We start from the raw sequence: 25,730 nt of genomic DNA, 5'->3' as shown, positions 1-25,730 counted from the left end.
GACTACCCTCTGACATTGCACTTCACAAGCTATAGGTCGAATCGTCGGTTCACTCCCGATACACCACTTTAGTATAAACTCGCACGGAAGTTACATGCAGGTGCTTTGAATATCAGTAAGCGCGATGCACCGTGCGAGAACCGTAGGACCGTTGTTACGTCGCGATTAGAACGCGTACACTTATGCGGCGCCAACTACTGAATAAGCGCTGCGAGCCCCCGAGTCAACACCTTTCGCACCTCGGAGAGAAAGTCGTAGGAAAGTGCAGATTTTGGCTGTCAAGGCACCGCCCACATGCGTCCCCGGAGGAGCATTGTCACGAGTCATCCATCACGCGAAGCGGGCAGGCAGTTTCCGCTAATCAAAACAAACGAACGTTATCGCGTTGCGGTCGTTTGTACGGAGCAATCATGCACGAGACGATGAGACATTACACTCATGTCCAAAAACCACTATAATATGGCTACACATTCAATGTGAGAACACCGCAAACAGCAAAACTGACCTGAGTAAACATAATATTATTTTAACGTATGTAGGTAAATGAAGTATAATGTATATATACCATAAGAGGTTATTTATTTAAAGCAACTATTCTCAAACATTGGTACCTACTACTTAATATCAATTCTGGTTCATTATTTCTAGTTGTGTAATTAACAAATGGGTACCACAAACAACTAAGTATACAAATAACAGACTTTATCCCCTGATACAAAAACAGGAATATTATAAGTTTGTATTGTGTGTGGCATCGAAGCTCCTAAACCGATAAAGATGTGTTTTTTTTAAAGTCGACGTAATCTAGATGGTTTTTAGATACAATTTATACTTTATTTTTATTACAGATTAGTTATAATTTTTAATTGTATTATTAATATATTCGTTGTAATTGTTACTTAGCTATAATATTTATTGATGTACGACATAACGAAGCTCTTTTTTCTCGGACATATATTCGTCCTAAAAGAAAATTAAATACATATTTTTTTAGAAACTAAAAAAATATGTATTTTATAGACTTGAATAAAACGGTAAAGTAGTTGAGTATATTAGAATAATAGAGCGATAATTTATAATGTAAGTTGATAGGCGGATGAAGTAGACTATGAGCATATACAACTTTATATAAAAGTAACTCAGTGTGTACAGAAACATGACTCCACATACTTAGTTATTTAGTATAGTTCTTTAGGTACTTAAAATTTAAAATGATTAACAATGAGCTTATTGGATTCATAAAGTACCATATTTAGTCGTATCTTATCTTAGCATTAGTGACAGGGTGTTATGTAAAAACAAAACATATGCAGTCCTTACCATGCGGGTAAAGACTGCATATGTTTTATTTTTGCTTAAGTACATGCAAAGTTCACTTAACTTTAGTCGCCTCAGCAAACATTTTAGTTTAATGATTTCGACGTACACATATATTTGTTTACATTCATTAAAAATATTGAGCACCCTCCTTTATTCTGTTGCAAATTATTAGATAATATACTATGTACCTACCAGGGTTTAAAAGATATATATATAATAATAATACTGGACAATCTACAATATGTCATTCTCATACCAATACAAATAATCGTACTTATGGATACAAATGTTTTCACCGAGCGTAGTATCAAACCCATAACCGTCGAAAAGTAAGGCGGTGTACTAAACCGCTAAACCATCAATGCCGTCATTAGCAATATACATGTACTTGTGATTGTGGGGATAGGGTTTTTTTTGTGGAAGAGAATGAAATGGTGTAGAGATGTGTTAACTCGAATTGTGCTGAATTCGAGTTAACACGAGTAGAATTCTGTCAACTCGAGTTGAAAGAATTCAGCTGGTAAATGAAAGAATCAAGTGAAAGAGGGAGAGCATGATTCGATCGTCGAACCGACAGGACATGAAGTTTTTCGATCATTTCATATCACAAAATTTTCATATGTGTCACAAATGTCTCAATATTGATTTGAGGTTGTTATAATTTTTTTTCCATGTTAATATGTAGAAAATACGAGCTGGTTATTGAATCAGATTAAAAAAATAGCACTCGAATAGAAGTTGACTTCTGACATTGACAGCCATGCATGCGCTCCATAAGTCCTTACTTGTTACTTGTATTCCAACTCGAGTTAACTCGAGTCATGTTTATTACGAGTTAGCACATCTCTAAAATGGTGCATCCGCCTGCGCTAACGGTTTACACTGGCGGGACACCAGTGGAGGATGTTAAGATGAATATGAAGTCAGGTCAGTTAGCCCATCGTGACAAATTCACTACGAATTTATCACGATGGTATCTAAGAAGAACCGCGCCAAGGTCGACCTAATTTTACTCATTGCTAGCAATGGGGAATAGTAGTTTCCATTACTAACAATCCCTTTCCCCCTTGGGGATGGGGTTATTAGTAACAGGGATTAATGCCCCGTTCCTAACAGATGGCAAACTATCGTGGTTAATTCCTACTAAATTTGCTATGATGGGCTAACTAATCTAACTACATGCTCATCCTATCAACCCCCACTGCTGTCAACGTATACCATTATCATCTATTCAAAAAGACTACTAGGTAGGAGTAGGAGAAATGCTGTCATTCGTCGCAGTTCAATGTATAATGCTGCTGGAGATGGAATGATTTAATACTGTCTTCACATTATTTTAACCATTTCATTTTCATTAAGCAATATTATTTTACTCCCGCTTTCCCGCACAGAATCATTATTTAGTTACGTTTCAGATTGAGTTTTGAGATATATTCTATGTACTTATTTAATTATGTTAATAGCAAAACACACAAATGCAAACGTGAACATCTATTTGATATTGTTAAGTATAAACAATGATATTTTTCGTCGGTAAAAAATACCGAGTGTCGAATTTGTTAATTGGTAAGTACCGCTTTTTCATTTTGAAGAATATGGCTGCGTAAGTCATTCTTGAATTAGTGTAGGTATATGTATAACGGAACGGATGCGCAACTCGCCTCTTTGTTCAAAAGATTTATGACTAACATACCTAAATACTTTAGCAATATTATTAATACACCCTTTCTCGGTGCAATTGTAAAAAGCAGATGGTCAATTAGTGCGCATGTTTTTTTGTATATTCATCCTTTTTTGAGTGTGTCAAGCTAATTAGTAATACTAATTTAGTATATTATATGTTGATAACGTCTATTGCTGAATTCTGTTACAATCCAGAGAGCTCAGAACGAATAAACGCGGTTTATTTAATTTTGTACTTAATTTAACTACCTTACCTATAAATAAAATAATTAGTTTCACTTTAATAGAATCATATAGAACAAGTAAAATGTATTACTTTACGAGCGTCAAGGCCCAGTGGTTTACTACCACAATTTGGACAATTTAAAAAAATACTCTCAACTTATATTCCTGACGACTCTCCGGAAATTGGTACACCGTTGTGTAAACCAAATTAATCTTAGAAAAAATGGTAGGCTCGCCCACTACCAAGTGTGGTCAAAATGTAGCTAACGAACTGTGCATATATCACTACCCCAACTGGGATAATAGTCCTAAAGAAATATCCTTTAATATAATAACCTAAACTAGCTGGTAACGCTATTTTGAGTAACTACTTTATAGTGTCTGGTACAATATAGTTGCAAACATAAAATTACTAGATATAAAGCATGACACCTTAGATCTTTGGAATGGTAACGCATTAATAGTTATCTCGGGTGTCACATGATAACTAATAATAAATTATAATATCTAAATAAAATATAATTTCCGGCCTGCCGTTCATGTATATAGGTGACAGTTACCGCTTACCACCAGGTGGTTCGTTTGTCATTTCAATAACATAAAAAATCAGGGTGAACGCAGAAGTTGACTTAACCGAGTATCTAACAATTGGGTTTCTAGTCCTCGCCACTAATTGAAAATCAAGTATCTACCTACCTACTAATTTTGAAATTGACTTATTTTAATTTATAAATTACCGTTAACAACAAAGAAATGTTGTGGTCAAACGTACATTTAAAAGTGAATGCTAATTTATCTAGTACAATACTATTCCGTCTTATAGACCCACGCATTTTTTACGCAGTCGGAAATTACTAGTCAATTGCACATACACTACTCGTATCTATACAATTGACACATTGAAATAAGAGGCAACAAAGCTGTGTAAACAAAATTATGGGTGGGTAGGTAAATATGTTTACATTTGTACCTATTAATACTATTGATCTTGAAACTATACAATTTTGGTAGCATTTTTTCAGGTGATGCGTGTAGAGCAGAAAATAAGTCGAATTACTAGAAAAATCGCAGTGGAAATAGATGGGATTTGGAGTACCATATATCTTTAGTATATAGGTACTCGTTCTTCGGTATTATCGAATTCACTTTCAGTCCCTTTATTATGAAAATGCGATTTCAACTTAAATGTATTTCCTTATATATTTTTTTACTCCCGAATAGACAGACTATAATTAAAAGCGATATCGTTTATACATAATCGTCTTACATTCCTTACACCTTACTTATTACCGTATTGTCACTAGAAAACCCCGTGAATTATATTGTAAAATCTGAGCAAAAAAGGTCCTCTTCATTTATTCATTGAGTGTTGAATGTGATGAATCTGCATTCCGAATAAGCGGTATAATAAAAAAACTTTAGTATTCAAAAGTGCTTATATTAAGTTTATTTGGATAAAGATTATTTCTATTCCTATTTTTATTTCATTACCGGCTGATGTTTAGCCACAAAACTTAAAATACTAACTATTATTTATATTATTGACTTTTTTATAAATTGCGTCAAAACTGATCACAACATGGTTTAATTAAATATTTTATTGGACTAATATCAATCCGGCACAACCTATGTAGATAAAATTTTATATTGACTCATTTGCAAAGTACAGTTCACTGAGGACGTTGGCGTTTGAATCTTACAACAATCGAATAATAATGAGCAGAAACCTATACCTAGTACCTACCTAGAAGACCCCTTATTTATATTTCGCACATCCTTCCACATATCCTGTCACTGTGTTAGAGCATTACTTAGGGATCATCCATTCTGTCATACGATATAGAGAGAAGGGAGAAGTGGGTCGACATATTGTGACAAGGAGTGGGGTGCAAAATATTATGATGTCACATTTCAAATTCTAATAATATATGTAAGTATTGAAATACGAACTAATAACGAAATTAATTACAATTTAAAAATACATGTCATTATACTAACAATAAGAGTTATGAATAGGATCGACTGTACAATACAATTATGAAAGACTAATCCGATCGCAGTAGAAATTTTGATGAAATTGTTATTGGATGGCGCAGAGAATTTTTGAGTCCGTCAGTCATAACAAGTTCTTTTGAGGATAGATATAAAGGAAAGTTTAAATCGAATAAGATAATAAATAAAATCTTACATACTCTCATATACGCACATGTTATTGGAAAAGGAGGTGCGTATGATTCACCACTGGAAGAAAAAAAAACACATCGAGGGACGGCGCGGCGGCGGAGAACGCGGGTGACGCACAGTTCGAGTCATTGATCCCGATACATTCCCGGGCTGTCGACGCGATCCAACGCCATGGAGGAGCTCGCGCGCCCGTCTGAGTCGGAACCTCTCGTTCCGCCGCTTGTGCTTGCTGTGTACATCGCATGCGTTGCCGGCGCTGGCGCTCTAGCTAACTGCTCAGTGCTGGCCGCACTTTTTAAATCAGCCAGAAACGGTAAATATTAATTTAATTAATAATATAATGTATTAATTTAATAGTTCGTAACTGAGTCTTAATACATATAATATTAAACTGAAACGGTTAATATAAAATAGCCAAACTATTAATTTTCATATTTTACAGTTGAGAATTATTAGTCAAAATTACCCCTTATTGACCATTTGCTAAGTAAACGTATATATATAATACATTTATCATATACACAACGTAGGTATATTATCATGATTATATATTTTTTTTCTTTTTAGACACTCATTTACTATTAGATAATAAAGAAATTCCTTCTTAGTGGTCAGCCCCCACAGCTGTTGCATGAGTAAACCATTTGCATTAATCCTGGTTTCTAGACATACAATTTTCATCTGTATATCACTCACTACAGATGAAACAGCTCTGTCGACTGGTCGACTGATGATCACACAGTTAGTAGGGACTTTCTGGAATTAAAACATTATAATATCTTTTTAATTTTCAGGTTTGTCAGCAATTATTATACAATTAGCTTTAGCCGATTTCGCACTGATTGGAACATCTATATCTCCAGAATTGTGGGCATGGAATGCGAGAAAATGGCATTTCGGCAGCATCGGCTGTGCAGCTTATAGAGGACTAAATGTGTTTGCTTCGACAGCATCAGCTTATTTAATCGTCACCATAGCCCTTCATACTCTGGCCATTTTTAACTTAGAAGACAAGTTAAGGAAACATCGGAACAAGAGAAGTCTTCCAGATGATGATGAAATGGGATCATCACGACATAGTTTGGTTGCAAATAGTGACTCCTCAACACCGCGTCGAACTATGCACGTCGACTACCGACTCGCAGAAACCAAGGTTCCAGTGACTCAACCCAGTGCTTTTATTTGGGTGTTGTCAGCATCGTTAAGTGTTCCGGAATTTACATTAGCGATAACAATTCACGAAGATCACGACATTGTGCTATGCACTTCAGTGGATACCAATCATAAAATCAACATGCAAACTATGCTTGCAATATTTGATCTGGTTTTGCCTTTAATAATAATGACTTTAACTGGAGCTTTAGTAGTGAACAAATTAAAATCGAAGAAACTGTATGATATTTATAATTATGAATCAATAGCAGCATTAAAATTATCGTTATGGTTAATAATTGTGTACAGTGTTTTTTGCGTTCCTCGATCAGTTGCTTCCGTATACCATGTTTATTCGATTTCCAAAAGTGGAAATGAAATATCGCCAATCGATCAGGTACCTAAGGATTATACAACTGCGATAATAAGGTTAGCATTTAGTGGTATATATCTCGCATCGACTTTAATACGACCTTTACTATGTATATTTATGATACCGAGTTTAAAAAAAGTTTTCTCTGTCGGTTTAAGAGATTCAAACATAGACTGTGTGTGATATTTGTCAGTACAAATGCAATAGCTAAAGAACATCTATACTAACTGAGGAAACCAGGGGAATTAGAGAAACTAAGGTCCTAGAAAAATGAGTGTTAAAGTTTGTTTTGAATCACAGCAAGAGCCACTGAGGACTAGTGTTTAGTAAGTACATAGCCATTGTTACGGTCCTATAATAACAAAATATCAAACACAAATAAATTTTGTACTTTAAATACACTTTTAAGTCAGCACACTTAAGATGTTTGACGGTTTCTATTCTATAAACCACTAAATTTAATGGTCAAACTATAACTAAATATTAATACCATTTAAGTAGTAAGTACTGGTAGGTACTAGGAATTCTGTCTAAACAGATAAATCAAGAGGATTTATCTGTTTAGACAGAATTCCTAGTAGTAGTTTAAATTACTAATATCTTTTGTGATTGTTAACCCACATGGGGATAGTCAGATGCATTGTCATCTGTTAACGTTGCAGTAACTGAAACACTTGAAATGTCCAATTTGCCCAAGTACATTTGAATCCACCGAGCCGTCGGCGTCGCGTTCCTCGTATTAATTCGGTTTGCTTCAACAGAGAAGAGGAGTCGCTACTTTAAAATGACAGTATTTTTTTAAATCGGGCAAATTCGAGCTTGATTTCGAATTCGTCTATGCTAGTCTAAGCACTACCACTAGGCCAAGAGGTTCTCAAGCAGATATAATTCCTATAAAAACATATGGAATTTTTTTTATACCAGTTTATACCAATGTATGTATTATATAGATAAGTAAAATGATTATATGTATTTTTTTATTATAATGTTTTCTGGTCTCATTGTTTTCTTTCAAAAGGATACATGTATATGCATCCTATATAGCAATTTCCTGAAGATCCTTTGCAAATTATATTATTAGAATCTGTGTACCTACTGCAATATTTAAGACGGGCATTAAGAGTACCATTCTAAAGTTATTTTTGATAAAGTTCTTAAAATCAAATGTATGGTAATTTTATTGATTCAGAACACTTCGAAAACTAATACGCGTTTGTTTTTGTATACTATATTATGACATTTTTCTTTTATTTTTATGATTTACTTTACATGACATATAACTCTAATACTAGTTTGATGACTCAGAACTGATGTTCTCGAATCGATACCACATTGAACTTATTTATTCTTATAAGAGTTAATAGATCTGCTTCCTCTAAAAGACCGGCAGCTTATAGGCAATTGCCCTTATGTTGCGTAAGTGGTTTCAATTTCATAAAGCAAATGGGTATGCTGGTATTGAAAAAGCCAGTCTATTCTCTAAAATGCATGTAATACGTTTTTCTGTAATATTATTATTATAAGTTGAATCAAATACTATATAATGAAATTATAAGGGGAGGCATATCTTGTACATTATAAATTTATCAAAAAAGAACCTACATTTTTGATAAAATTATAATCTAACATGAAAGGCTTCTTTGCTTTTTATAAAACAAAGAATAGTGCATAACTTTGATATTTATAGTTTCATTTTTGTTTGCATCAAACATGCTTACCAACATCCCGTTATTTTAGATAAAATACTAATTAAGTTGAGGGCATATAAATAGGTTTAAATAAATCACCCTTTTAAATTTTTTTTCTTATGTATATATAATAAATGCAAATAAAAACTATTTCTGCGTTATAAAATAATCGATTTGGTTAAAATGATGCAGCTGACCACAAACCATCTTATTCATTTTATATAATTCAGCCAATTAATATATAACAGTGCATTAAATATTAACTAGGTAATAAAGTTAGGCTATGTAAGAACATAACATAGTAATTCGAATAAAAAATATTTGGTTGGTTATATAAAATCGCTAATAGTATTTAACTATTCACCATTTTATACCACCCTACTAATTGTACAGAATGTAACTAAAAAACCTGTTCTAAATTAATATATAAAAGAAAAAGTAGTTATTTTTTTGGATTAGCCTTCCTTTCTTTATAGTAAATTATCGATAACGAATTCTAATCATTTTTTTGAGATTTTTAAGTTAGATATTGAGACTGATATATTCATAGTTACACTCTACAAAATGTTTAGTCTTTTGCAACTGGTTACTAGTTTGAATATATCTTTTTAAATAATAATTATTAGAAATACTCAACAATATAGTGTAGGCCATATAACAAAGGTAATTGTATCGCATTTAAGTCATAAACATCTTTTTAGGGTTAATAGGTGGCGGTTTATTTAAATATTGATTCTAAAACTAAAAGTTGTATTTAATACAAAAGTTTATTGGTGAAAACATGAAAAATATAATAGATTAATGGCTGATAAAATGCAGCAGAAATGTTACAATATTATTTTGTCCATCACAAAACTATTTTGCTAATAAATGCCTGAAAAATTCAGAATGCTATTAATAATCGGTGACGGGCACAACAAAATGGTTAATGTCAATGTCAACAATAAAAGATTTCCTTTGGTAATATTTAAAAAAATTGAGGACATCACAAAAACCACGTAAAAGACACTAACAAGTTTTTTGTGCCCTAATTTGATACAGCCATTACAAAATGTGGATTTATTTTATGAAAATCTAATTTCATTGGGTACTGGGCGCAATTAACAAAATTCTGGTTATCTAATTGTATAATTTTAAACAACATTCACCATCAAGATCTCCATTTCACTGCGGACAAACGGCGATAGGAATGTTACTTTGGGGCCGACCAGGCTGTAAGTTTATTCTAAATATGAAAGGAAAACACTTTTAACTTAAGAAACCGTAATTTTAATAACTTAAGTTATAAATATTTATATTCATCAGGTCAGCTCGATATCTGTAATCCAGTGTAAATACAGAAATACAAAACCGTCAAAGATGACACATAACATTTAATTTTAGACGGAACGTGAAGGTCCGCTGCGAACGACATTTTTAACATTTTTTTTACAAGCGACGGCTCGCAACAGCGGCGGAGGACCCGCGCCGCGCGGCGTTCTCGAATGTTACTCGTTTTCTTATAAAACACCGATGAGAACAAATGCGTGTGCTGAGGGTGAGCGCGGCATTGCATTAATTGTCGCCCCCTTCGGCGGGCTCGTCGCCGTCGCCCTGCGTATCCGACGTCCAAAGCGTCAGATTATCTCGCAAAAGCTGCATGATCAGCGTCGAGTCCTTATACGAATCCTCGTTCAGTGTGTCTAATTCGGCGATGGCATCATCGAAAGCCTGTAAATTATCAAACGACAATGTCACTCATATGGCGATTTCAACAAACTTAGAAATATGTATTTTTGACATAACACAATCAATTTATACTTTTGAAAATATGTATGTTAAATAGTGATACTGGCTGGCACGAGTATTACGAGGTTAATTGATTGGCCATGCTAACACAACTCATTAGTTAACTTACTAACACTATTATTATATATTAATGTTTAACTGAGATTGATATCTAAGTTCTTGTCATGCAAAATCAAATGCAGAATAGAAATAGACTTGGCGATAGTTAGTTATAATACTGAGTGGTCAATGAGCACACTGAAATCCAATTGTGCAACTATAAAAAAACCTGTTTAGCTAAGTGGCACGCTCGCGCAGGGGAGTTGATTATCTCATAATAAAAGACGGAAAAGTTGAGCGCTAGGCCAAGTCTGATGGGGTGGGTCGGTTGCATTTTGGCCTTAGCAATGTCGAACGCCTCCTGGTAGGCCTTCTGCGAGTCCTCCACGACGGCTGGGGACAAGCGAGTATGTTAATACGCTGAGCCTGCACCTCCACCTTCGTGCCAGCCAGCACACAGCCTATGTGTAACTGACACAAATAATGACCTGTTTAGCAAGGTGACACGCCTTGTCTGGTGAATTTAATATCTCATAATAGAAGACGGAGAAATTTAATGCCAACCCCAGCCTGATTGGGTGTGTAGGTTGCATTTTCGCCTTGCTGATCTCAAAAGCATCTTGGTATGCTTTCTGTGAATCCTCTACAACAGCTGTAATATAAATGAGTATTATAGACATATAGCTGTAAATTTTTTTTTTTAAATAAGTCCCGTTTATCTTAAAATGTTTAGAAATACAAATGAAAATTTAAGAATAGTAATAAAAATAAATTTATTTCAATAAATTATAGCTCTCTTTGTGAACATAGAAATAATTAATAACATTTAAAAAAATTAGAGTTTCAATTTATATTATTAATGCTTTTTTTTTTAAATACTCACAATTTCTGGTTTCTCCTGTGGCCACTTCTGCGAGGTACCTGTAGTAATCCCCCTTCATTTTAAGGTAAAATACTTTACTTTCTGGTGTACTAGCTTTAGGAATAAGGTGTTTGTCGAGTAAACCCTGCAACAAAATAAATATTCTAATGTATTTTTTGTGTGTAATTAGAATAGTAGTATGAAGTATACTACTATACTAATATATGCAGTAAGTGTGCATATATTATTTATGAAAATAAAAAAAAGTCACACATTTCAATCCCCCAATCAAAAGTAGTATTCAAGTCTCCTCATCACAAAGCGGTAGTCTACTGAATATTATTTCTCTAATTAGATTCATCAATGGTTGGTGTCAGACAAGATAGAATCCAGCAAGATGATGGCCTGTCTTGTGAGTATTGGCAGTAAGCCAATGTTTTACATACTGATACTACCATTCCATATAAAGCAGTGGCTACTGTGACCCCTATATACTTATACAACACCATGGTTTAATTAATTAATTAAGGGGCGTCCATAAATTACGTGAGGTGTGATCAGAAAAAAAATTGCGTGATATTTGCTCTCTCCAACGTAAGATTAGATGAGATTTGGCTCGACCCCCTTAAACATCACACGTAATTTATGGACGCCCCCTTATATAATAATATAACTGTGTCCTTGTTTCAAAGAATACACTACTTCTTAATCATTCGAGACTCAAACTTAAAATCCAATGTATGCAGAGTCACAACTGAAGTAGTTAACCAATGCAGAACAGTGAATTTTCGTTACTCATAATAGTAATATACTCTAATATTCTAGCGAATTACCATCCAGTTATTGATTTAAGAACATTATTTAACATTTTAGTCTTAGTTTAATGTAATATAAATAATGCTGAGTACTATCCAGAGATAGGGCAATGAACGAATACGGGACAAGCGCGCGCAATGACGCGGCGCAATACGTCACATGACCCCCCCCCCCCCCCCACTCCCCTTCCCAACCCGTGAAAAACCGCACCGCGCCCCTGCATATTCTCACGTGTTAACAAGGATTATAACGCCCATGATTTAATAAAAGTTCTTACAGCTGAGGAAATGACCACGACAACAGACTATGTGCTTGCATCATTCCTCAAATTGGCGACGTGCAAACATAACGTCACCAGCGTAGGAAGGCGTTAAATGATAATCATCCTACATAATTGAGAATTATTATAAAAATACATATTATATTTTATTAATGACTAATATCAAACAGAATAAAAAAGTGTAATGGCACTTACCAAAACATCATAGCAGATTTCTCTGAGCTCCTTTTCTACTTTAACCCTATATTCTTTAGCCATTTGTTGTTTTCTTTCCGATCCCTCGGTTTTTTGTTCAATGGAGGAAATGACGCGCCATGACGACCGTCGTGCACCTACCACATTCTTATAGGCGACAGAAAGAAGGTTCCTTTCCTCATTGCTGAGTTCGACACCGGTTTCCGTGACTTCTTTCATCGCGGCCGCCATGTCGTCATATCGTTCAGCCTGCTCCGCCAACTTGGCGCGTTGCACCAGTTCCTCCTTGTCAACGGACATCGTGGACGATGGGAGAGGATTATTTAACTGATGCCCCTGTAATGAAGGACAATTCACAGATAATGTACATGGAACATCTGCTAAAATATATTAAATGTCCGTTCTACTTGTTCAGAAAGACTAATCGTTTAGGCGTCACATTCACCAAAGTAAATCGCAGTTGGGTAATGTTTCATCATGTTTTATGGCGCACCTTAGATAGAGGCTCACAAGCGCACTGCACTGGCGCAAAGTGAAAACTCAATGTAGCTCAAAGAGCGACCCTCACGCCAAACGCGACATCGACGCGGCGTCCGTTTGGTTTGACAGCATCTCACAGACTCGAGCAACTAGCAAAAGCAAGGCACGCGCCGTGCCGCCGCGCCGCCGCTTGGTCACCGCCACTGCGCCACCGGTATTGATCCGCCGACGCGGGATAAACACTCCAGACGAAATACGACTAGCGCGACGCTTGCACACGCCCCTCACCCTCGCCATACACCCCGCGTGCACCGCGCCCGTCAGCCCGGCGCCTACCTCACACTACCCTTATCTACCTATAGCCTTGTACTTCATCCCCTGTTACTAAGCTATAATATGCACCGATAAATTGCTAATTTTAAAATTAAGCCCGCAGGAATGGACTACAAGTCTAATTTTAAAATTAGAAGAATCCATTTCATTATCACGAGTATTATGGTACCTGTTGCTTTATTTCAAAATCTTGATATTGATTTTCTATATTCCGATATATACGTTACATATGACGACATATACATCAAATGTAAATAGTTATTAATACTTTGTACCATCTTAAATATGTATAGACAAAGTAAAAATGGGCCACGTACACAAAAACAGTTCAAGCTATAGTTGAACTCACATACACGAGGGCTCCGTATAAATTATATATATTTCTCTTTTTTGTATATAATATATATAATTAAACAGGTGAAGGAAAGTGTCTGTTAGTGAAGATTCTTATATTGTAATTCATTCATAATTATCTACACCCAATGGCATGTACAATTAGGTAATACTATTTGGCATGGAGTGGATATTATCAATTACTACATAATACTTTAACATAATTATACATACATTACATCATGGTACAACGCGAGATATAATCGGATTCTGTGGAGAAGCATCGGTTACCAGTTCATTTCTATTTTTCGATTAGATCGAATAGACCGTAAAATTGAAAAGGAAAATAAATTTATCTATTTATATATTTTACTAGGCACTTGCCCCGGCTTCGCCCGAGTGTACATGTGTTATATACATATAACGTCCTCTAGAATCAGTCTAATATAAAAAACCGCTTCAAAATCCGTTGCATAGTTTTAAACATTTAAGCATACATAGGGACAGACAGCGACTTTATTTTATGCTATGTAATAATATAACATATACATATAATAATATATTGTGTTATTACATAATATATATATAGTATGCTTATGTGTAATATATATTCATTAGGTGGAAGAAATGGAACACGGATATCATTGAGTTTGGACAACGAACTCAGACCGTTTGTACAGGGAATACAAGAAAAATACGACTACGTATAACAAAAACCAGTCCTTTATCATAAATTTAAATGAAGTTTGTTTAACGAAATTGTCTTTAACACATACCGAGACTGTTTATCAAATATACCAGAGATGTGATTATGTAATGTCACATCTCTTATTATCATTTTAAAAAGAATTTAATTGAAATTAAAAATATTTTTACTTAAATAAACTTAATGCAAGTTCTTAATTGCAAACATCTCAGACTCGGTTTCTATCTGCGATCAAGTGCTGTATAAAATTATACATAAGCCATTTGCTTATAAACAACTTAATATCATCTTTGTAGGTGCTTCACTGTTTTGATTTACAAGATTATATCACACCTATACCACATGACTTATTAAAGTTCGAAGAAAATTAGGTCATATACCTACGCTATATGAAGTAAAACTACTAAACGTAATCAAACTAGAATTACGATCAATATAATTATATAATCAACAGAAATATTAGGTGATTTCATCTCTAAAAATAAGTACAAAGGTCCACTATTCAAGTATGTAATAAGTACGCCGCGATACGGTAGTGATCGAAAGAAGTCACAAAACGGACGCTGCGCAAAACGCGCCAGAGCATGCATAGGTTGTAAGAGCACTCTGAGAACAATTTAACTTTGTCTTTTTATTTTTAATATCACTCGTATCGACTTTATGCACCTGTTAAGTCAGCTTTTTTACCACTTGTAAACAAAATTATTCCGTATGGATGTTCATGAACGTAGTGATTTCGTATTATTATATTATAAAGTTAAATTGTTGTTTAAATAATAATATTTAAATAAAATTAATTCAACCATTGGGAAAACTCAGAAACTTTGTAGGACCTGCCGGTAAATGGACAGTAACAGACAGATCTTTACTAAAATTGAGTGTTGCTTACGATGCAACTAGTCCCCTGAGCATCATAAAACTGTAATGCCTATTTTCTTTAAGGCCTAAGTACCTTAAATTATTTAGTTCCAGAGTTTTGTTAGGAGATTCAAGATGCAGTCTTACATAGCATATATGCAGTTTAAAAACAAAATGGTACCTGGTTTATCTATGCAGGGACATAATAATCTTCGATAGAAACTACTTCAGGGTTTTCACTCTTATTCACTTATTTTTCTTTGAACTAATGTAATAACTAGGATAATGTAATATTTTAGATGTATATATATGTATAACTTTAATGTAATTACAATAAGCGAAGTTTTAATATTATTATTTAAATTAAGGAAAATATATGTTCAGCTTCATGCCATTATCAAAAATACTGTTAAAGGCCCTTACTGTAAGGAAAATTGTAACATTTTTAAGAATTCTAAAATTAAAGGTCCATAGTTGATGTGTATATAGAACAGTCATATAGAGCATTAGTGGTTTCAAATACGGACTCATTGTGTCTGTAACATGAATAAAGATATTTTGATATAATTTAATTTGGATTTTAAAAATAGTTGAACTTGTTTTATTGTTATTACCTATCTTCATTGACATAATAAAGAAAAGAAACTATATATCCTGTCATTACCAATAGAATCACATATGATTTTGAATAATTATGACTTATAGTACTGTAGGAATTTGGAATTAACAGACTATTGTAAAGGTCCACTGAAATATGTAATATCTTAAGTTTAAAACACTCTCAAATAATGTTATCAGTATATTTATTCATGTCCAAAAAATCTTTGAATTTGTAAGAAAATGATATCATGCATGTACTTTTGATTCATACATGAAATAAGAGGTTATTACTATTTGTGTTGACAAAAAAATATATTAAAATTATCAAAATTACCCACACCAAATACTCTAATAACATAATATATAAAGAACAATATCTTGACATAACATTATACATAAATATTTACCTTTATATATTTATGGACAGGTATAAAGGGAAATGAATGGAAGAATGTCAATTTATATCCATTGTGGTGTATATAGGTAGTTAACTATGTAGTTACATAAAATACAAAGTCAGCAATTAGTTTATTGTATGCTTGTACCAGAGTACAAGAAGCATACAATAAATATATATATATATAAGCTAAATTACTTAATTTACAGGTAAATTAAGTATTTTAGCTTATATATCTACGGAGATAATGGACACACAAACTACAAGTCATAATTTCTAATGGAAAAACCTAAGTAGAATACTAAATTATAATAATTATAAACACTAAGTCCCATTAACATTTTAACCTGGTTGGCCCCTTAATATTACCGACATGATAATAAAAATACTTTAGGTGATAAGGAAAAGGCATAATAATCTCATTAAGAATCATGTGGTAGGTAGATATATTCATGCATCATTATGTGCTTAAATCATAAAAGACAGACACCTATAACTAACGCCGAGTAAGTCCGTGGCTCAATGTCACGCACGTGCCCATCTCGATGAAGGCGTTACGATAGCTAAGGCCACGCCAAACCAACACCTTTAATTTTATTTGTAATATCAGTTACCCACACGACAATATCATAATGCGTTACTTAGTTACACAACGGAAATTCGATTGAGTCATGGATGTGGAGAAAGTGCCGATGACTAATTTTACAGATAATATCTGTTAAGGAATTAGTTTAAACGCACTCCTACTAACTGAGATGATAATAATTTGATATCGACCAAGATAACGGCATGACTACGCACGGCGAAATTACGACGCACTAACGAGAGCACTGGTTACTTACTGCCTCTACTAATACTATGCGAAAGATTAGTTGAGCCCACGCATTTAAAATTCGATCAAACGTATTCTAACATAGAATATTATTTAACGTTATCTAAAATATATATAAGCATCAATGGTTAAGAATCCTAAAAATACAGTCGAAGGCATGTATGAAATGTAAGAGTTAAAAAACCAACTTACACAAAAATATGAATCCGAGTAGGCTTATATACTAAAAGTGAAACTATTCAAACTATTTGTCGAAACGGAAAAGCAGTACCGAAGCAAAAAGCTTTGTTAATTAAATGAGAATAGTTAGTAATAATCCGCGCCGCGAAATCGTGTCGCCGGTAAAGGCAAAATGGCTGCTGCGATGGGCACTCCTTCTATGCGTCACAGTCACAGATTTGTGGCAATTCAATTTCTAAAGGTGGACACAATATTATGCACAAGATATAGATATATCACTTCATATAATTTTAATCCACTTACTTGTTGGAAGGGAAAAAAAGTAATAAAACCAGCAAATTACTATATAATATCAGTTTTTCTCTTGCGGTGAACGATACACTACACTGACGGCAGCGGGGCCAGAGGGGAAACAAGAACCGGAACAGGGTTCTCATACGACTACGGACATTTCAACGACATTCATCGCAGAAAAAAAAATGTGGCATAGACTATGGTATTCAGTTAATACTCGCGTTTACGATATTATTTTGCTTTATCTTTTTTTATCGAAGTGAAAGAGATACTGTATAACTCGGCAATCAAAACTACAATTGTCTATGGATAAAGAAATTAATTGTCTAACCATAGTACCACATACCGGAAACTTGAATAATCCCGCGTATTTTAAATATTTATTTCCGAAGTTGAATCGATATGATTGAATTTTTCGATTTATGTTTATTATATGTAATGCAAAAACTCTAAGATATAGTCTGGTTAAAGGAATTGCGTGAAAGTAAACTATACTCAGACATATAACTCTGGTTTAACTTCAAGACGCTTAAATGTTGTCGCTCTTTAGACTATGACATATTTAGTTCAAATGAAAAAATTAATTTAAGGAAATATATAGGACCATTGTCACAAAAAATGGATTTCAAAGTCTTTTTAAATGAAATGTACGTTAAAAACTACTTGCTTATATTTTTTATTTATATTCAATGTCAAACAAGCTGACGATCTGAATATTGGCGTATTGTTGATAACGTGATATTCTTGATGCTATTTATGTACTCTATAGGTGACCACAAAGACCTAGGCGGCCGCCGTGGTTACTGTTGGTGACATTGGCACATCACTACCGCTCACTCTTACGACAATTTTTACCATAGTCTACCAACAGTCGCAATGGTATGTAGTTTGTGGGACGTACCTATACATATATATATATATATATTTAGTTCGTATTTATATTGTTTATACATGCTTTTATATATATTTTATGAGTAATATATTATTGTCCAAAACTATATTGTAAGTTTATTAATGTATACATATAAATAAAATTGGAGTTTCTGTTTGTAATATTCAAATAACCGTTTTTTACTACATACATATGAATATAAATACGGTACATATCCCAAATTATCATTTTTTATAATATTTGCCTGTCTGTCTGTCGGTCTGTTTGTTCCAGCTTATCTCTGAAATGGCTAGACCGATTTTGACGGGACTTTTTTTATAAAGTTGGAGCCATTTTTGAAAGGCCAGGTTTAGCCAACATAGCATTAAATAACACCAAAGGCAGGTAGCTGATGTAATAAGGCGTAACTTAGTCTACTTTTATTTTAGAAAAATAAAGTTAAATTCCACTCGGACGAAGTCGCGGGAACAGCTAGTATTATATACATTAAAAAAAAAAGAAGAAAATAAAGAAAACAAAATAAAACAAAGACTGTTCCTTTCTCTAGTTTATTTAATGAAAAATCTTTTCCACTTTAAACACTAAAACTAAACCTACAATAAAATTACAAAAATAAATTACAATTTTTGGCTGTCGGTCTGTTTGTTCCGGCTAATCTCTGAAATGGCTGAACCGATTTTGACGGGACTTTTTTTGACAGGTAGCTGATGTAATGAGGAATAACTTAGGCTACTTTTATTTTAGAAAAAATCTTTTATTTTAGAAAATTTAAGTTAAATTCCACGCGGACGAAGTCGCAAGTACAGCTAGTAGTACATAAATAGCATCACGAATATCACATTATCAAGTCATCGTATCATATTATCGTGTACACATGTGGTAACAACATCTTGGAGTCAAGTGCTTTGCGGGCAAAATAGGTAAAATTATTCAAATCCATGTTAACGCGTACCTAATGAGCAAATAATCACTACGACAATTTTTACATAGAGTCTACTAACAGCCGCAATGGTATGTAGTTTGTGGGACGTACCTATACATATATATATATATATATTTAGTTCGTATTTATATTGTTTATACATGTATTCTTAATATTATGTTATTTGTGATGTTACTTAATTAAAAGAAATATTCATATAGTAAAATAAACAAAGCTCTAAAGAAATAAATGTTTATTCCTATAATTTTGAAATATCCAGAACTTCATTTACTAACGGATACGTAAATCTATCGTTAAAGTAACGACAATTGCAGTACCCATATGTACTAGTTACAAAACCAATTAATATTGATATGTCAATGCTTTCGTAATTTTGTTTCCTTTTTATTAGTGGATTATTATTTCTTGTGCACTAAATAAATAAAAAAACTTTTATAGGCATTGCTCTATGATTGTAAGAGTCTTTGCCTGTTCCATCATTTGAAAAAGAGATGGGTGAATGTAGAAAAAAAAAGTATCTATGGCTGCATTGGATAAATAAAAAAAAATCTATAGCTGTACTGTCAGTTTTAAACAAAGAGTAAACTAAGTACCTATACCAGAGGAACTGTAAGTCTCTTTGTCGACTGCGATTTGGACATTGAAATTCAATGCACATTTACACCGAATGATCATTAATTCTTTGTCTTTTATGCTGTAACGAAAATCAAACATTAGAACATATATTTTTTTATTGCTTCAATTTAAACAGCCTTCAACTGTATATAAGCGTGCAAAATACTGTTCTGATCTGTAAATAAAACATGTGCTAAAGTTAAAATTAATAACATTAAATCTTGATATTTAAACGTTTATTTTATAGTATTACTTCTAATTATTCTATATAATCATTATACGTAATGCCGAAATCAAAAAGAGATAAGAAAGGTATGTAAGATATTGTTACTATAATAGTAATAGGTTATATCAAAAGACATTATTTTTACTTTGCAGTTCTTACCCTCTGTCGAATATTTAGTAATAGGAATTGACCCAAAATATTATCATATTACTGCAATTATTAGTTGCAGTTAATGTTTTTTTCTTTGACAACTTAGGCCTAAAAGCAACATTCAAAATCATCAAATATTTTAATATTTACAGTATGTTAGTTGAGACATTATTGAACCTACGGTAAAGACTTCTCTGTCTCTTTCTGTTATCCCACTAACAATCACAAATGTATATTTTATTTATTATATATATTTTGAAATTCTAGTTTCGCTTACCAAAACAAATAAGAAAGGATTGTTGTTAAAACAGAAAATTATTGAGCAGATACGAAATTCACTATCTAAATATGAACACATATTCTTATTCACCGTGGATAACATGCGCAATACAAAGTTGAAAGACTTGCGCAATGAGTGGAAAGATTCACGATTCTTCTTTGGCAAAAATAAAGTGATGGCGATAGCTCTGGGAAAAACAAAAAGTGAAGAAATGGAAGACCAACTAAATTTGGTAAGACGTTTTTTATAATAAAGAAACGAGTCACAGTTAGTTCCATACAGTAATTCAAGTTGACAATAGAAATATACTATTAATAGTAATGATTATTTCAATTTCTTGTCTTCAATCAAAGACTAAAACTAGTTTTAATTGCATTGCTCTTGTATCCATTTTATTTTCATAAATCACATGAATAATCATTTGTTATTTATAATTAACAATACTGTGTTTATGAGTCAGACGTACTGTATTTACATAGAATAGAGTTTTTAGTATAATCTGCATGGTCTTATAATTAAAATTAATTGACAGAGGAAAATATACTAATCTAAAATTGTATTTTTCTAATCTAGTAGAGAAATTCTTACGAAAACCTGCCTGTTCTATAGGCTGGTTTTCATCAAGCTGTTTTGATATTCTGTCTAAGATTATCTTTGTACTTTGTACAGATTCGACATCAAACTTATATATTTTTAATCCTTTATCCCTTTCTTGTGTATAAGGATTATGTGAGATTCTTTCTAGAAAGTTAAAGGGCCAATGTGGATTGCTTATGACAAACAGAGATGTTCCTGATGTTTTACAATGGTTTAATGACTATAGTGAATCAGAGTATGCTCGCTCTGGTTTTATAGCTGAACGAGATGTCATTTTACCATCAGGTCCACTTGAAGACTTTTCACATACAATAGAACCTCATTTAAGACGACTTGGCCTACCTACATCACTTGAAAGAGGAGTTATACATCTAATAAAGGAATACCAGGTAGAAACCTATATCTATGTAATGTTATTTATTAAATATTATTCAAGAGTAACAATTGAACAGCTATTTTTAAACATTTTCTAATTATTTCTAAACAGTATAATTAGGTATAATTATTATATTATTATATAATTATAATTAATATATTCATAAAAGTATTGACAAAAATCGTTTTGTAGTTTAAACTAATATAGTGGACCCCCGGTTATCCGACAAATGTTTTGCAGGGCAGTGTCAACCATCAAATTTGTCGGATTATAAAGGGGGCCTAAGCGTCCTCTATAGTCTGGAATTTTTTACAAAAGAGTATCTTGTAATCAGACAAATTACAGATCCAGTGATAAGATTCTATGTTATATATGTATGTATGTATGTATATGCACTTTGAAGTATATATCATACTTCATTATGTATGTTGACTATATATGTCGATTCATTATGATTTAGGTGGTCTAAAATATCACATTTTTCTTTAATTGTTAGCGTTTTGTGTTTCGTTTCTGAGCTGATGCATATATAATAATAATAATAATAATAATCTCAGGACAATTCACACAGCGCCATCTAGACCCAAGTTAAGTTAACTAAAGCTTGTGTTACGGGTACTAGATAATACACTGATACAAATACATAAATAATTTTTTTTCGTAAATACATACATATTATACATAGTAAACACCGAGACCGATACAAACATTCATACTCATGAATACAAATGTTTGTGCCGTGCGAGGAATCGAACCCGCGACCATCGGACGTAAAGCGGTGTGTTAGACTGCTAGACCACCGAGGTAGTCAAACACAAATATGTGTGAATAAACAGTAAACAACAACACAAACTATACTGTACTACTATCTTCATCACATGTATGTAGTCAAATTCAAACTAAGCAATCATAGTCACAACACCCTATGTGTTAATTAGTAACAGTGGTGTTGTGTGCAAGTTCAAACTTGTTTAATCATGTATTAGCGAAGATTGTCAAAAAAATATTCAATAATAAATAATAGACTATGTCAGTTACAAGGGGGGCCGGATTATCGCGGGTCCACTGTATATCCATATGATACTAAAATCGTATACTGCAATGATACCACTTACTGTGTGAATTCACGGCAAAATAAACATACTAACACTATGTTGTATATACATAATATTATAAGTATTTCATCATAACATAGTATTAGTCACTTAGCATTGCGGGTTGAAAATGAGTAGTAATAGAATAGATAATAACAATAGTAGAAGTAAAATCACAATTAAAGGGTACAGTTTAGATCAAATAATTCAAACATTATATATGGGATTAATGTTTTGTGATGTTAGAATGTGTATGACTTGAGTTAGCTACTTCCTAATATTGACTTCAAATTCACTGTAGATGTCATATACCTACTACCTACCTACCTACATACCTGTTGTATGAATAAAAATGACAATTTAAATCTATTTAGGCTAGTTAGCTATCTGCTAAGTGACAATATTTCATATTCTTGTGATTAAACTGTTCTTACTTAAATTCACAGGTTTGCAGAAAGGGTAATCCTCTAACCCCAGAACAAGCAAGTATATTAAAGCTTTTGGGTATTCAAATGGCTGACTTCAAAGTGGTTATAAAGTGTCATTGGACAAAAGGCAAGGGTTTTAAAAAAGACATTGATTTACCAAGTGATGAAGAAGATGAAGATGACAATAAGGATGTCATTGAAGATGTTATGGAACAGGATGAAACATAATAAAACATATTAGAATATTATGAGTTTATTTACTATCCACCCAAAGTGTAATGTTATTTATATTCAAAATATTGTATAGTAAAAATAATGATAATTCACACAGTGCAATCTTTCCCAGGCTAGGCAGAGCTATGGGTTGTGTTATGGGTACTAAGACAACTGAAATAGTACAATATTTTTTTAAAATACATGCATTATATACACTGGTAACACCATGTTCAATACAAATAAATTAAATTAAATAAAAAATACAAATAATCATACATACTCATCAATACAAGAATCAAACCCCCGTGCATCGGATGTAAGATTGTTAAACTGCTAGACCGATGCCATCACAGTAAAACTAAAAAACTATATTTAGTTACCATATCAATAATAATTTAAAATCTAGACACAGGTCCCAGATTTTAAGTTTCATGTGACTGTCATATTTCCTTGTCTTTTCTTGTCATACTAGACTAGTAGTTTAACTTTGGGCCATATGTTATTTGAAATGTTAACACTAGCCTTCTATTTTTTGTAATATACGAAAAAGGTAACGTAATGCACTTCATTTATGTAAATTGCTTAGGACCCTTCAACTCGTATAGTCTAGGTGCTAACTTTATATACATATTTACCATGTAATAGTTTGGAGATAATAGGATATGATAAAGGTAAGTATGAAGTCACCTTGGCCAGTTTACCGTGGAAATGTAACCACAACGAATTTTATTACTAAAAATTCTCTCCTAACCCCTACACTTTTCTGTCCATAGACGAAATATGTGATATTTGAATACAACGTAACGGGGCTAGTGATGTGCTAACATGATTTGAGTTACCTTGAAAGTTTATTTCTTATTTTTCGAACTATTCCAATGTTGTTGGTCTTCAAGGCCAGCTGGCCTTAATGGCTTTACCGAATCGTAGAGGGAGTGGAAATGGTACTCCGAACCCGCGGAAGGACTTTGGAGCGCATGCATGGCTGTCAGGACAACTAATATTTGAGTGCCTTTTCTTTTAAAATTTTTCAATAACGAGCTCGTATTTCCTACATAAAATTAATCCGAGAATTTCTTACATTTTACTTGGTCACTCACTGGTGATTTGAAAATTTCCCAAACATGGCATTTACTCTAAAAACCCGGCATTTCGAGGGAAAATAGTATGATATCATCTGAAACTGTCATTGTCAGTTTCATTCGGTCGTTGCAATGGCAGGAGTACCTACTAAGAACTACTAAGGCACGCACTCAACGAGAGAACGCTCTCGGTTTTTCACTTCATTAATTTATTCACCGGTCCAACTCAAGTTGGGAGCAATCAACTCGAATTCAGCCCAACTCGGGTTGACTCATCTCTAAACGGGACAGAGCCTAATAGTCTTAAATAGAATGAATAAATAAAAATTCTTTATTGTTTCTCTCACAGAAAAAACAATTACATTAATTAATAAGTATACTAAATAGAGATAATTATAACAAGACAGGTGTTATAATGGGCGGCCTTATCATTAAATAGCACTATCTTTCACGAAATCTTTTGACAAGCTCAGACGACTTCTTTTAGTCCGAATAGTAAGTAAGATCTCTGATAGTGTCTGCCAGAGGAAACATTTTACTCCTGAGGTGTGGTAATGCATGAATCATGGAATTAACTACTCCAGGAAACTTTGTTTCATTAGCATATTAATAATAAAGTTGATTTTACGATAAAATACAAGGAATGTTATTTAATCTCGAGAATAAATTTAAATAATAATAGAAAAGTATAAGTTGCTAAAATATTTATTAAAACAATCACAGAGAAAATAATAAATTACATTATAAAAATACCGAATTTTCATCAAACGGGATCTGCAATTAATATTCTCTAAACAATATTTAATTAACTTAATGTAAAAGTCATCAAGAAATTTTATTTCACTAACAGTACTCTAAAAATTATACAAAATTAAGCATCTATCAGAAGCTAAGCCTCCATATACATTTATGAATAAAATGTGTGAATGTATTTTTAACACAATGATAACTTAGCACACATACAAAACAAGGAATCACAGTATAAAAATAAAGCATTGGTTTATTTTATCAGTCGACGACATCACAGCTTGCACATTCGGCAAAATAAAATATTAGACGGTTAACATCCACAAAAAAACTTAAATTCTAAACAAAGTAATGTCATTGCAGCTGTGGAATAAACAGTCTTGTAATACACACCTATTACAACATATTATTAATGTAAGCTAACAAAGAATACAACATTCGTGCACAGCTAATTCTATATTGAAAGGAT

General features: G+C 33.0%; 3 protein-coding genes across 5 annotated transcripts; 2 read left to right on the top strand and 1 right to left on the bottom strand.

Annotated features, from left to right (window-relative positions):
• The first annotated feature begins 5,524 nt into the window (after nt 1–5,524).
• LOC131843409 (uncharacterized) lies at nt 5,525–7,129 on the top strand. Its single transcript, XM_059192042.1, has 2 exons — nt 5,525–5,725; nt 6,207–7,129. The coding sequence occupies exons 1-2, from the start codon at nt 5,584–5,586 to the stop codon at nt 7,118–7,120; spliced, it is 1,056 nt and encodes a 351-aa protein (XP_059048025.1). The 5' UTR covers nt 5,525–5,583; the 3' UTR covers nt 7,121–7,129.
• A 2,244-nt stretch (nt 7,130–9,373) lies between these two features.
• LOC131843410 (14-3-3 protein zeta) lies at nt 9,374–17,746 on the bottom strand. Of its 3 annotated transcripts, none has more exons than XM_059192045.1 (5): nt 17,628–17,746; nt 12,606–12,941; nt 11,336–11,459; nt 10,682–10,845; nt 9,374–10,335 (listed from the first exon to the last, which is right to left on the bottom strand). In XM_059192045.1, exons 2-5 carry the CDS (start codon nt 12,903–12,905, stop codon nt 10,180–10,182), a joined length of 744 nt encoding a protein of 247 aa, XP_059048028.1. In that variant the 5' UTR covers nt 12,906–12,941; nt 17,628–17,746; the 3' UTR covers nt 9,374–10,179. The 3 variants fall into 3 exon arrangements, with proteins under 3 accessions (XP_059048028.1, XP_059048026.1, XP_059048027.1); XM_059192043.1 differs by lacking the exon at nt 10,682–10,845 and adding an exon at nt 10,941–11,104 and having other exon boundaries at nt 17,628–17,744; XM_059192044.1 differs by lacking the exons at nt 10,682–10,845; nt 17,628–17,746 and adding exons at nt 10,941–11,104; nt 13,099–13,223.
• Nucleotides 17,747–20,229: 2,483 nt separating this feature from the next.
• Nucleotides 20,230–23,456, top strand: LOC131843481 (mRNA turnover protein 4 homolog). The gene is made up of 4 exons (XM_059192149.1): nt 20,230–20,380; nt 20,712–20,956; nt 21,462–21,710; nt 23,238–23,456. Exons 1-4 carry the CDS (start codon nt 20,353–20,355, stop codon nt 23,445–23,447), a joined length of 732 nt encoding a protein of 243 aa, XP_059048132.1. The 5' UTR covers nt 20,230–20,352; the 3' UTR covers nt 23,448–23,456.
• Nucleotides 23,457–25,730: the final 2,274 nt, after the last annotated feature.

Source organism: Achroia grisella, unplaced genomic scaffold (genome assembly GCF_030625045.1).
Source record: "Achroia grisella isolate CSIRO2021 unplaced genomic scaffold, CSIRO_AGI_Agris_v1 utg308, whole genome shotgun sequence".
Taxonomy (NCBI): Eukaryota; Metazoa; Arthropoda; class Insecta; order Lepidoptera; family Pyralidae; genus Achroia; species Achroia grisella.
Note: the sequence above shows the minus strand (reverse complement) of the source record. Positions and strands in the feature narration are given on the sequence as shown.

What these genes read in the sequence shown, in the direction of transcription:
- LOC131843410 (XM_059192045.1), bottom strand. Translation starts at nt 12,905, where the DNA reads ATGTCCGTTGACAAGGAGGAACTGGTGCAACGCGCCAAGTTGGCGGAG. An exon ending in AAATCTGCTATGATGTTTTG is followed by an intron (nt 11,460 to 12,605) that starts GTAAGTGCCATT and finishes ATTTTGTTGCAG; the next exon opens with GGTTTACTCGACAAACACCT. An exon ending in CGTGCCACTTAGCTAAACAG is followed by an intron (nt 10,336 to 10,681) that starts GTTTTTTTATAG and finishes GATAATTTACAG; the next exon opens with GCTTTCGATGATGCCATCGC.
- LOC131843409 (XM_059192042.1), top strand. Translation starts at nt 5,584, where the DNA reads ATGGAGGAGCTCGCGCGCCCGTCTGAGTCGGAACCTCTCGTTCCGCCG. An exon ending in TTTTAAATCAGCCAGAAACG is followed by an intron (nt 5,726 to 6,206) that starts GTAAATATTAAT and finishes TTTAATTTTCAG; the next exon opens with GTTTGTCAGCAATTATTATA.
- LOC131843481 (XM_059192149.1), top strand. Translation starts at nt 20,353, where the DNA reads ATGCCGAAATCAAAAAGAGATAAGAAAG. An exon ending in TGGAAGACCAACTAAATTTG is followed by an intron (nt 20,957 to 21,461) that starts GTAAGACGTTTT and finishes TTATGTGAGATT; the next exon opens with CTTTCTAGAAAGTTAAAGGG. An exon ending in ATCTAATAAAGGAATACCAG is followed by an intron (nt 21,711 to 23,237) that starts GTAGAAACCTAT and finishes TTAAATTCACAG; the next exon opens with GTTTGCAGAAAGGGTAATCC.